The 13,051-nt window shown below is 43.4% G+C and overlaps 1 protein-coding gene across 5 annotated transcripts; it reads left to right on the top strand.

Moving 5' to 3' along the window:
- Window positions 1-550: 550 nt before the first annotated feature.
- On the top strand, window positions 551-12,992 carry arnt (aryl hydrocarbon receptor nuclear translocator). Of its 5 annotated transcripts, none has more exons than XM_072394177.1 (20): window positions 551-874; window positions 1,481-1,574; window positions 1,723-1,761; window positions 2,075-2,125; window positions 3,003-3,216; window positions 3,763-3,976; window positions 4,105-4,207; window positions 4,304-4,369; window positions 4,520-4,605; window positions 4,738-4,814; window positions 5,365-5,499; window positions 5,591-5,665; window positions 6,263-6,414; window positions 6,648-6,770; window positions 7,258-7,345; window positions 8,818-8,999; window positions 10,316-10,499; window positions 10,681-10,858; window positions 10,933-11,069; window positions 11,165-12,992. In XM_072394177.1, the coding sequence occupies exons 1-20, from the start codon at window positions 838-840 to the stop codon at window positions 11,246-11,248; spliced, it is 2,319 nt and encodes a 772-aa protein (XP_072250278.1). In that variant the 5' UTR covers window positions 551-837; the 3' UTR covers window positions 11,249-12,992. The 5 variants fall into 5 exon arrangements, with proteins under 5 accessions (XP_072250278.1, XP_072250276.1, XP_072250277.1 ...); XM_072394175.1 differs by having other exon boundaries at window positions 6,645-6,770; XM_072394176.1 differs by having other exon boundaries at window positions 552-874; window positions 6,645-6,770; window positions 10,684-10,858.
- The last annotated feature ends 59 nt before the right edge of the window (window positions 12,993-13,051 follow it).

Below are 13,051 nucleotides of genomic sequence, written 5' to 3'. Positions count from 1 at the left end.
GTGTTGGGGAGCTCAGCGGTTGCGGCCGTTGGCACAACTGAGTTGCAGCTGTTTCTGTACAGATGTAGAAATGAAAGGGGCCTGACTAGCAGTAATTTGAAATATTTCAAAAATATTTCAACAGTTCATGCTGCTCATAGAGGTCACAACAGATACTAAAGCAGAACTTTACAGACTGTTTTAACACTCATACATTTGTAATATTTTGTAATTTTCCCCAAAAAAACAAATGTCTAAGTAGTACTTTTTCCTAAATACGCTTTAAAAAATGTAAAAATGTCACTATGTTGTCGATCATGATTAAATCACCAGCAAAGTCGGGAGCGTCTCCAAACTCTCAAACATAATCGCACGACTTGGATCATGTTAAAGGACAATGCGACACAGCGTAAAATATAGTTTACGCTTTCTTTGATCGAAATTAATGCATAAAACCAAATACATACGCGCACGCGCCGTTTCCCGACGGACTCAGGAAGAAAATATTGGTTTTCTAACAGGTGACGTCACTAATACTCATATGCTTGCTGTCCAATAGGAAGAGAAGGGGAGAATGTAGCTCGGTCTTTTTTAGCTCGAAACGCCATCTTACTTAGACAGGGGGTTTAAACGGGCAGAAAACAGGATAACGGGCCGTGACGGATATAAACGTTAAGTTTCGGTGTGTGATAAACCCTCTGCTCACTCTGGGGTAATATTAGTCATGGCTTTGGGCCAAAGTTATATCAGAAAGTGAGCGTGTCAGGATATCTACACTGGTTAGCCTAAAGCTAGCTAGCCAGGGGGAGTGTTGTTTTTTTTTTTTGTTTTGTTTTTCGCAGCAGAAGTTATTTGTTTATGTTATTCCACACGGACATGTCATCTTCAAATCCTGGTAAGGAAAAGGAAAAGTTATAGTGATAGTTTCGTCACTGTATTCAGTAGATATTTATCTGTTGTTTTCTAAAACCTCTCTTAAGCGGACACTGTCCTAAACATAGCGTGACAGCATCAGCTAAGTTAGCTTAGCAGCGAAGCTAATGCTACACTAAGATCGGCTAGTTGTTGCATAAGTGGAAGCTCGCTAACTTACTTTCAGTGGTTATGTAAATGCTTGAATTGTGTTTAAAATGAGCATTTGGGGGTATTTTTAAACAACCAACACATCAAATATGATCAACTAAATATAAATTATCTGTCAAACTGAGGTCGGCTAACTCGATCCAGATGTTAAAGTAATGCCGTTTTTTTGTTGTTGTATGGCTAGCTCTGTGTCGTGATTATCTTGGCTATTTGCAGACATCTTGTCACGAATGTAGCGTTTTTTATTATATGGATCATCATGTATCATACGCGACAGATTTATGCTTTAATGTTGTCTAGCCTTTGGGTACAGGCTTCAATGGGGGCTGTAGTTTCTTTTTTAGTGCATCAGACACAGAAGGAAATCACCTGTCATCTCTGCTACATTAGCCTTTCCGCTGCGCTGTGTTATTAATAGACTTAACAGACCTAAATCTGGGAATGGGGGCAAGTGGGACCCAAGCAAGTGGCGGAGCGGTTGTGCCGAAAGGGACCAGCAAAAGACGAGCACCGTAAGTGTGTGTTACTGTCAGACTTTCTAGTGATAGGACAATACTGTGCCATTTTGATTACTTGTTTTAATTTTTTTCCTAATAGCTCTTGTAAAAATTCTTGTGAGAACATTGGTGAGTTATTCTGACTTTACTCTTAACTTTACAGGTCAGATTTTGACGATGATGAAGGAAGCAAGTTGTTCAGGTATCAATGTCTCTATAATTCTTTATAAGTTATTTTCTCATGTGATCTCTGGACAGTGTCTCAATAATCAGGTCTGCACACCCTTCCCGGAGGACGGAAGGCCTTGTGAGGGTAGGCAGGGTAGACTTTGCACAAACTCCAGTCTGACTAATGTTTACATTCACCCTCTTACACACAACTCCTCTGGGTAATGTCTTAAAAATGTCAAGTCTGCAGTCCATGTTTGAAAACTGCATAATAAAGCAAGATAAAATGGTCTTGTTTGAGTTGTATGGGCTGCTGAGATAACAGTGTTTCCTTTGTTCTTTTTCAGGGACGATGATGAAACCGGAGGCTCCGGCAATGACAAAGAGCGCTTTGCCAGGTAGGGCGATAAATTATGGGAAGTGGACAAGAGAGGAAGGAGTTTTAAGGGGTACGATAATGCTGATACAGAGCTTACCCCCATAATCTCTCCTTCTTTCCAATTTAGTTTTTCTGGGGGTTTTTTTCTTTCTTTTTTGGCTGGTCATGCACCTCTTTTTTTGGAAGTGACTTTTGAGCCTGTGTTTTAGTGGGCTGGTTTCATTTTCCAGGTTTTTGGAGGAAGATCAGAGTTTTGCAGATAAGGAAAAACTAGCCAGGTATGGCATGTACCACCGAGGAAGGCTCCCTCTCCTGCTTGTGTCCATATTGCTATTGAATGCAATGATCAAATACTATCCTGTCCTGCTGGGATCCCAGCACACTGTTGTTTTGACAGCACAAAAAACTCAGAGTACATTTTGCTGCTCTATGCATCTCTTTTGGTGCCTCTCAGAAAGGCGGTTGGTTATCTCTCAACCTGCCACAGTGTTATGTGTCACTAACTGCACTTCTGTGTGAGTCAGGGACTTCTATCATTCTGGTAATCTATTCGTCTTGAGAAACCTCCTCTTTGTCTGTTTTGTCTCCCCCCCTTTCAGGACAACTAAAGATTCATTCTCTTTCTGCACCAGCCCTCTTTTAATCACATAATCTGGAATTAAAAGACCAGACTTTCTTGCTTTCTCACTCTCATAAATCACACATAATTGTTTTATGTTTTATCCCATTATTTCTCTCACCTTCTTTTATTCCCAGCTCTTCTTCCTGATTAGTAGTCTTGCATTGCAACATTAATTTTAAACTCTACTCCATGTTTTCCACTTGCCTGTCCCCTCCTCCCCATCTCAACCCCTCCTTTTCTGTCCACCTCTTCCACCCTCGGTTCCTCACTCCAGGGAGAATCACAGTGAGATTGAGAGGCGGAGGCGAAACAAAATGACTGCCTACATCACAGAATTGTCAGATATGGTGCCCACATGCAGCGCACTTGCGCGGAAACCAGACAAACTAACCATCCTACGAATGGCAGTGTCTCATATGAAGTCTTTGAGAGGAAGCGGCAACACCAATGCAGATGGATCGTACAAACCTTCCTTTCTCACTGATCAGGTATGAGTAACTGAGGAAAATGTCAGAATTTAAGAAAGATCAGATGTGAAGAAACGGGGGAAACTTGAGGCTTTACAGAGGACATGTTCAGAGCAGGCAACAGTTCCTGACAGGGAAGCTTATCACCACACAGCTAAGTCATCTATCATCCAGATCTCACAGTCACAGGGTAGTTCACACTCTGAGGTCAATAAAAACAGAATAAGGGAGAACTGAAAGTAGGACCTTAAGACCATGTCTTAAGAGAAGTTGGCTTCCTTAACGAAGCACTTTTTAAAATTTTTTTATATGAAATAGACTAATTTGTATTTGAATTAATCTGAGTTTATTGGATAATAATTGGTTTGAGTTGCACTGTATGTTAGAAGAGCCTTGAGGTGACATTTGTTATGATTTGGTGATATATGAATTAAATCTGAAGTGAGCCGAATAATGTCTTGTTCTCCAGACCCTTCTGTTTCCTGTGAATTGTTTGAAATAAACTGAGAATATTTTCTGACGCTTCTGTTGTTTTTTTTTATTTCTTATTTTTTTGTATGTCTTTAGGAGCTGAAGCACCTCATCCTGGAGGCAGCTGACGGCTTTCTGTTTGTGGTGTCGTGCGAGACTGGCCGCATTGTTTATGTTTCGGACTCCCTGACGCCCGTCCTCAACCAGCCGCAGTCCGAGTGGCTCGGCTCGTCTCTCTATGATCAGCTCCATCCAGACGACAAAGAAAAGCTGAGGGAGCAGCTGTCCACCGCAGAGAACAACAACACAGGTATTCACTCACAATGCGTAGAGTCCCTCATTGAGTTTGGGAAAAAAAAGCACATCTCTGTGGGAATATTTTAAATGAAGAATGTAGAAAGTGTACTGAAGTTTAGTGTCTTGTTTCCTGTTTTTAAGGGAGGATGTTGGACTTGAAGACAGGAACGGTGAAGAAGGAGAGTCAGCAGTCGTCAGCTAGAATGAGTATGGGTGCCCGGCGCTCCTTCATCTGCAGGATGAGGTGAGACTCACACCGGAGTCAGCTGTTCAGTTCATTCTTTCATACCGAAACATGTGCCAGGGTAAACTTCTTGTTCATGCGGCGGCCTCTTTGCAGGTGCGGCACGTGTCCGGTGGAACCGATGTCGATGAACAGACTCCACTTTCTTAGGAATAGAAACAGGTGAAGCAGATGAAAACTAACCAGTTCATTAAAAGTTGGTTTAGATTGTGTTGGAGTTAATACCGAAGGACGCTGTAATATGTAATAAGATGCGTGTGGACACAGTTTTCTAACTTTCAGTGCATTTTAAACTTTCTTCTTTCATTTCAGGAATGGTTTGGGTGCAGCCAAGGAAGGGGAGCCCCAGTATGTAGTGGTTCACTGTACTGGATACATCAAGTCATGGCCCCCTGCAGGTAAAACCAGTCATTCTGGAGTTCAGCTACACAGACCTTTGTTATATTAACTCTTTACCATGTGCTCAGGGCCACAACATTTTCAAATAGTTTTCATTAGTTAATATTTGTTGCCCACGTTTCTTATTTAAGGTGTATCGCTAACGGACGACGAAGCCGACAACAATCAGGGGAGTCGCTACTGTCTAGTTGCCATCGGGAGATTACAGGTATGATGTAAGGATGGCTGCTAAGAGATAACCTAAAAGGACAAAATCCAGACCCACTAGTCATTCAGTTTTTTTGTGAGTGATGTGTAATTGAAAAGCGTGGGATGGAAACTTGATTTTGAATAACGGAAATCTGAATCTTTGTATTGATTTGACACATTTCCTGCAATTTGTGTACACCTCCATCAAATTTCAGTGATATTTGAGCCACAACTTCAACAGATCACTTGGTAAAAAAATTTAAAAAAGCCCTTCCTGATGGCAGTTGTGTTGAAAAGACAGTACAGTCTCACATGAAGTAGACGATTTGCACTGCTACAGTATCTTTGGAAATCAGTGATGTGACTCATATTCTCTGACTCAGTGCATTGTTCTGGGCGAGGATTTGCGTGGAGATGACCTTAAACTGAACAAGTAGACAGGAAAATCAATCATGTTCGTGCACATAGTGGTTTTTAAAGTTTCAGTGCTGTGTGGTCTCATCAAACATTGGTGTTTGGTGTTCAGCGTGTCCTCACAGCATAATATTTAGAACCAGTTTCTTCTCCAGGTTACTTGTTGCCCAGGCGACACAGACCTCAACAGTATCAGTGTTCCAGTAGAGTTCATCTCCCGCCACAATTGCCAGGGCATGTTCACCTTTGTAGACCACCGCTGCATGGCTGCTGTTGGCTATCAACCCCAGGTAATCCCAGCTTACCAATGCCAGGCAGCATCCCCCAAAGCTCTTTATGTCATATTCTGTATATGATGGTATCATATGCTCTGTATTTCAGGACTTATTGGGGAAGAATATTCTAGAGTTTTCTCACCCTGAAGACCAAGGCTTACTGAGAGACAGCTTCCAGCAGGTAAACAATAAAGAATACATGATGCATAATTAGATATTTTCCAATTACTTGAACAAATATGTTCAAGTAATTGGGCTCCTGTTTGCTGAAGTGTCAAGTGCTGTATATCAGAACCCTGCTTCTTTATTTAGGTGAAAATAACATGCATTTCTTTGGTTTTGTGCATGCCTGAATGTATTTAACTGTGTGAGTTTGAATGTGTGAGACGGATACTTGAAGAGCTTCCCTGTGACTGTGATAAGACAACGTCAGCATATTTAACAGACTTCTATTCAATAATGAAGTGATCCTTAGTCAGACTAAAAGTGAAACTATAAGTAAAAGCATCAGTTTCTATAGTTGGAATATTGTGTCTGAATGTGTGACGACAGTATTTGTGCTGAAAGGGAACTTGTTCTTTCTCTAACCACAGTGTGTCTGCACCTTCAGTTCCCAACCATCAACACTGCCGTCCAGTTATTTTTGTAACCTGATATCTTCCAGTTACTGCATTTTTTTGTGTGTGTGTGTGTGTGTGTGTGTATGTAAACCTGCTCCTTGTTGCTTATGGAAACACAAGCATATGATCGTTTGGCACCTTGCACTCCGTGTCCTCAGGTGGTGAAGCTGAAGGGTCAGGTTCTGTCAGTGATGTTTCGGTTCCGCTCCAAATCCAGAGAATGGATCTGGATGAGGACGAGCTCCTTCACCTTCCAGAACCCCTTTTCAGAGGAGATTGAGTATATCATCTGTACCAATGTCAATGTCAAGTGAGTAACACGTGTAGCATGATTTCATGATCAAATGCAACACATTGTGGAACAATTTAAGTTATGAAATGGGACTATTGTGAAACAGTCGTCTTCTGTCTGGATGCATACAAGTTAGCTTCAGTCCCCAGTTCCTCTTGCACCTCAACCACAACCCCTTTTAATAAAACAGAGACTTATCACCCTCTCCCCACACTTTTCCTCTGCACCCGTCAATGATTGTGGGGCAGTAGAAACTCGACCCAGGACCCTCTCACTCCCATCTCCTCCCCAGGGGCTTCGGTGCCCCCTTCACTGGGTCAGAGCAGCCCAAATGGCCATCCTGCTGTGCTCAGCCCGGGGCAGATGGCCACCAGGTGAGACCAAGCTGAAGCGACTTTCCTCCCCCCCTGCATGGGAGTGCAGGGGCTGCTTCTTCATGGGAGACTCCAACTGTTTCTAGCAACCTACAGTTCTTCTTCCAGTTGTTTTCATTATTTATTTATTTAAATTTTTTTTTCCTACCTGCTCAAACTGGGTGACTTTCTTTCTTCATTTCTGCCGTGCTGGAGTAGCCAGCGTTAAAAACAAACACCGAGCATGTCCTTTCATTCTTTCCCGTGTAGTTTGGACACATCAGCTTTTAACATAGTTGGTGTAGCATGTTAGCAATATGTTTAACACTTCTGTCCTCGTCTCCTGTATTCGTTTATGTTTCCATGGTGACAGGTGGCGGGTTGATTGCGGTTTTGTGGAGAGGTGTTTGGGTTTTCTCACTCAGCAGTGGAGGGCGTGGAAATGGAAATGAGTCTATTTCAGGCAGACTTCAAATCAGCTCTCCCTGTGTTTTGTTTGCTCTTACAGACAGTTACAGCAGCAGCAGCAGGCTGACCTGGAGGGAGGCGGGGCAAGAGACGGGCTGTATGAGGCCGGGCCGATCACCCTCTCACAGGTTTGACAATGAACATGTGCGGGCACAAGGGTCTACATGTACAGCTTGGTTGAAATGTAGATAAGCACATTTTTTCTTGGGGGGCCTTTGCTTTAGTGGCTGATGAGGGCTTTTTATGGAAACACAGACAGGATGTTGATTGTTTGTTCACCAAGAAAAAAAGACCCCAGAGGTCAAGAGAGTTCTTTTATCAGAACTTCCTTCAGCTTCATTTTGAATCGGCTGCAACGCTTTATTTTTAACATTTGGTTACTTTAAGATGTTTTTAAACTTTTAAGTATAAAATGAGATGCTTTTATATCCAGATCCATGAATAAAAGACAAGGACTCGTGCACGTGTTAATGCCAACAGGCACAATAAGACTAACAATAGTTCATATAAATTAGATAAAAATGTGGAGAAGGGCTATTGTCCCACATGCTGCCTCCTAAGAGATGTTGCTGCTTTCGGTCATGAACACCAGTAGTGTGCAGCAGAAAGTGCGGACAGTTCGGTCCGGGCTTTTTCCACAGATGTTCTTCACGCTTCAAAGAGGGAGACCTGATACTGGACGAAGGGTGGCGGGTTAGCGTCTGTCTGCAGAGCAGAGGAGGTGAAACGTGATGCGAAAAAAATACACTTGTTTTCTATCTAACTGGTCAAAAATAGCCATTTTGGCTGCTTGACAACCATTGTTGTGGTGATATCAATACCACATGTGTCAGAGCGTATCCATGATAAGTGACAAGCGAGCGGAAAGCGGCAGAAAGGGGAATTGGCAGCAACCTCACTAGCTGTGCATGCTCTGTAATGTTTGCTCCTTTGTTTGATGTTCAGGAGATTTTTACTACGACCCCGAGTGGAATATCTCCTCAGGATGTTCGGAGCAAATGTTGTGGACATTGATGTTCACACACTTCACTGCTCCCCAACATCCCTCGAACATTTCAGGGCTCCAGTTCGTTGGTGACCAGTTGACTCTCACCACCCCATAGAAAATGCACCACTGACCACAGGACATATGAGATTTCAGTTCTGTTTAAAGCACCCAGGGACTGTTACTACTCTGACAGTCACCAGCTCTAACCTACAAAGCACAACTTTTCTTTGTGGCAGGGCATGACGCTCACCCCCCCCCCCCCCCCCCCCCCCCCCCCCCCCCCCCCCTAAAGCAGCACCCATGAATGAGTTGTGAGAAACATAATGAGGACATGCTGTCACTTCTGAGTCTGTCCCAGTTATCTGAACTTATAATATTAGCTGCTACACTAAAGGCTTGGAGTCCAAAATGGTATTGAAGACAGCCACCACACAGCTGAAACCTCAACTCTGCGTCAGGGTCAATGCAACAGCCGTATCGATTGGGATAAGTCTCACACTTTGCCCGCTGATTGGCTATCGAAAAATTTCACATTCAGCATCTAAACGTTGAAGTTTTACTTGATAAATGCTCAGAGTTTGCATCATTTCCTTTTTGTGTTGTGTTGTTTAGATGCCGGTTCAGCCAGTGACGGCTGCAGGGCCAGAACACAGCAAAAGCATAGAGAAGCCGGAGCTCTACCCTTCCCTGTTCCAAGGACCTGATCAGACCAAGGGCATGCCCTCCACCTCCACTCCATCCACCCAGATTTACGCCAACAACTTCCCTGCCGGTCGTTCTACTGACACATACAGGTAGGAAGTCTCACCGTGTGGACGTGTGCGCATGTTTACACGTACACTACAGCGAAGGCCTCAAGGCAAGGGAGTGGTTTCATCTTGCTGCCTTTGTCATCGTGAGGTTGCAATCTTGTGTCTGAAGTAACAGATCTAACTGATTTCTTGGTGCTCTTTCAATTTAATTTTTACTTTCTCAAAGCGTAATTATCGGTGCATGTAGCTCTTATCTCATTATCTGGAGATCTGAGCTGATTAGGATCTTATACCACCATCGTGGGATAAGGATTAGTGGGAGCTGGAAGCAATATAGTGTTGTTGAGATCTGGCGATACTGGGATTATCATCTCTGTAAACTCTCTGAAGTAAGAATGAACAAACTTATGTAACCTACCAGCTGGTTTGCATGTCTGTAGATTTGCATGTCAGACCAGAGGAGGCACGGCTGTTTTTGAGTAATATTGGTTGATAAGCAACTATAGCTGCTGAGAAACCTGGCAGTACTCCAAGTTGGTAGCCTGCCACTGCTGATCTATAGTTGTTGAGCAGAGGGTTTATGCAAAATGAGTCGAAAGCAAGGATCAACATTCAAGCTTGGCTCAGTAAGAAACCGTGGGGTTGGCATTAAGCGCTGCATCTATTTAAAAGGCAGATTAAAGGGAGAAGAAGTAAAGAAGTGCAAATTCGGTGCGATGGAGTGATTGAAGTGTTAGGGGTGTAGGTGTACCTGGAAGAGATTAGTCTTCAAGAGATTTTTGATCGTAGAGGTTTTTACGCTGAGTGCAGACAAGCAGTCGTCTGTAAGCAAGCATGCAAATGTCCGTATGAACTCATTGTAACCTGCAGCGACATCATTTTACCTTTCAAGTCTGGAGTGACGCACACCTCGCAGCAACACTTTCATTACAGGTTTGATGTTGATAAGCGCGCCGCATTAAGTTAAATCTTTCAAGTTGGTTTGTTTCATCTTTCGAGCAGAATTAACTGAAGTGACTGTTTAAGGCTGCTGTTCCAACTCTCCTGCAGACTTTGAAGGGTTTTAAGTTAATAAATTGATTTCCATGTGTATTCAGAAAAGTTCCTGCCACTTTAAAGGCACATATTTAAGACTTAAGGAGAGGAAATGTCATGTGGTCTGAGTTCCCCTGTTTCAGAGTGATGGGTGAGGGTGGATGAAGTGCTGCACCTATCATGACCAGTGTTTACAGTGCAAGCCTCACAGCACTGGCTTCAGTTTGTCAGGTCTAAGTTCAGCACCATTATGTGGCTAAAAGGTGGTCCAACAGAATATAAGCACATACCAGAGCTCCCACTCTTCATCGTCTCCTCTGCAGACCAGTCAATATGAATCCCCAAATGGCACAGCCAGCGCACTCAGCAGGGCAGATGCTGGCCCAGATGTCTCGCCAAAATGGAGCCCAACAGTCGGTGACCCCATCCAGCACCAGCAGCCCCCTTCATGGAGGACCAGCAGGAGGATGGGCCGGAGCCGGGGTCCGACCACAATTTAATAACCAGGTAAGGCAACAGGACAAGGATGCGTCAGATGCTGTTTTTTTTTTGTTGTTGTTTTTTTCACTCTTTGTTCAGTCACGGAGGAAATAAACTGTTAATCTGATCATTCTTGTTTATGCCAGTCATTCCTCTCAGTGTTGCCTAATCGGTTCTGAAGTTGTTTTCCTCTCCCTGTTCTAACCAGCAGGTGGCTCCCCAGGCAGCAAAGACCATGGCGCCACAGTTCCCTCCCATGGCAGGATTTGGAGGTGGCTCTTCCAACACTTTTGGCCAGATGCCTACAGGTGCTGCTCCCACCGCAACCAACGGCGCAAACTACTCGCAGATCAACGCTCGTGTCAGCCTCAACACCAACGGTTATGGTAGGTTGTGTGCGTACACGTCTGCCTCTGGGTTCTACGGCTCCACAGTCTTACCCCTCTGTGCTCTGCCTCAGATGGCTCTCAGTCTGGAGCCCAGTTCCCCTCTCGAGCCGCGGAGGCAGTGTGGCCTCAGTGGCAGGGCCAGCAGCACGCTCAGAACAGTGCTGAGCAGCATCCTCACGCTCAGGGCAACCAGCAAGACATGTTTCCTGTGAGTGATACCAGCTCGCCACGTTTCAAGGGCACGCTTTACTCTCCCGTTGTGTGTCTCCAAACTGACATCTGCTTGTCTTTTGTCTGATTTAGGATGTGTTGTCTATGCTGGACCAGCCAACCAACTTTAGCAGCGAAGACTTTGAGATTCCCATGTACCCGCCATATAACGAGTGACCTGCTCAAGACTCATCTGCTGGTCTTCCCCTTTGTCTTCTTCCCTGATTCTGCTCACAATTTATTATCTGTTCAGATCCTCTGCTCTTCCTGCTCCTGAGCGTAGCGTTCTTCCCTTAAACTGCACAACTACAAGTCAGTTAGAGATGAAGATAGATATATATATATATATATATATATATATGGGAGGAAATAATAAAAGAAGAATAATTGCTACTGACTAAAAGATGATTTTTGCAATATTCCAGCCATTGTGAGACAATTCTCTTGCTAGCACTGCCCAAAGCTCAACAATCCATGTTGTAGATATGTGATATACGGTATATATGAATATATATATATATATAAATGTTTAAAAAGAAACGCACAGTCACACAAACACACTTGAAAAGACTGCACAAAAACACAGATCCACACAAAGGCCTTTTATTCTGATATATCAGTGGTTTTTCTCAGGCATCAATTGAGAGAATATTTGGCTGTTTCGCCCTTTTAGCTTGTAGGTCAATCAGTCCAGTCGGTGATTCGAGCTCTCAGGAAAAAGCAGGGACACGCGCGTTGAGAAGGTTTTTAATTCCCAGCTGTCGCACGCGAACCTCACCCTCGAAGTTTTAAATCCGCAGCTTGTCCTCACGATTGAACTGCCTTCACGGAGTGCTTCTGCGTAGCGTAGAGAGTTGTTTATATGTACATGGGTGGCTGCACCTATAAATTCTGTTGAGTTTTTTTTTTTTTTCCTCGTCCATCGAATGATGTACTTCAAGAACGCACACATCGTTACAACGGATACGTGCCGTTTCTCCAGGTGCCGGTTTGTAAAGTCTACAAACTATTAGTCTTTGCCTTCAGATGCATCTTTACAGTCTGCATGCGTTTGTAAAATGGATGCTTACAGATTGAATTATCAACTAAAGGTTTGTTGGGTTTCTGCCTTGCTTTGTTTAACCTCCACTTCTTTACCCTGGAGGTGCGGGCTTTTTGTACTGCTTTTTTAAAAGAATTGTTTGAGGGGGGGGGGGGGGGGGACGGCAATAATTAACAAGCAGGAATTGTGTACTTTTAAAGCCATTTTTCCTTTTTCTTTGTTGAACTGTGTTATTTCAAAGTTGACAGACGTGATCGTACTCTTAGATTTGATGGAGATGTTTTGTAAGTATTTTATCAGTTGATCTCTTATCCTGTCCTTTGCTCTTCTCTGATTGGTATTTTGCGGTTTGATCAGGGTATTAAAGGATTCAAATGGAATGAATGGAGTTGAAAACAAGTGGACCTGCAGGTGAAAATGTCCAGAAATACTTGGGTCAGTGTTTTTTTTGTCCTCGTCGGAGAGGCCGAGGACCGACTCTTTGCCAACGAGGTCTGATATTTTTTTTTGTTAGGTTTTGCATCACAGAAGAACATTGCGGGACAAAAGGTGGCCCTCGTGTGATTTCTAAAACGTGTGGAATTTAAAGTTACAGGTATCCGATGTCTGTGTGTAGCATTTGTGATGACGGATGATGTCAGTGTGTGTAACCCCTGTAGATAACTCTCTGGTTCTCATCTTCCAGAGGATGGTATGCTGGTGATTGTGTCGTCTTTGTTGTTGCTGAAAACTTCTACAATTGCTCTGTTCTTTTTTTTTTTTTTTTTCACTTTTAGAAACACATATATATATAAATATACTGTACATGTTTATGGAATTTTAAACAAGAGAAAGAAATGTTTGGGGTTTTTTTTGTATTAAATTGTTATATTGTCAACAGCGTGGGAGTCGGCCTGTGTTTTCGACACAATCGCAAAATCATTTGTGCCCTCTGCTCA

The sequence above is a fragment of the Leuresthes tenuis genome, unplaced genomic scaffold (genome assembly GCF_036924035.1).
Source record: "Leuresthes tenuis unplaced genomic scaffold, fLeuTen1.0.hap1 SCAF_10, whole genome shotgun sequence".
Lineage (NCBI taxonomy): Eukaryota > Metazoa > Chordata > Actinopteri > Atheriniformes > Atherinopsidae > Leuresthes > Leuresthes tenuis.
The sequence above is the reverse complement of the archived record's forward strand: the minus strand, read 5'-3'. Positions and strand labels throughout refer to the sequence as shown.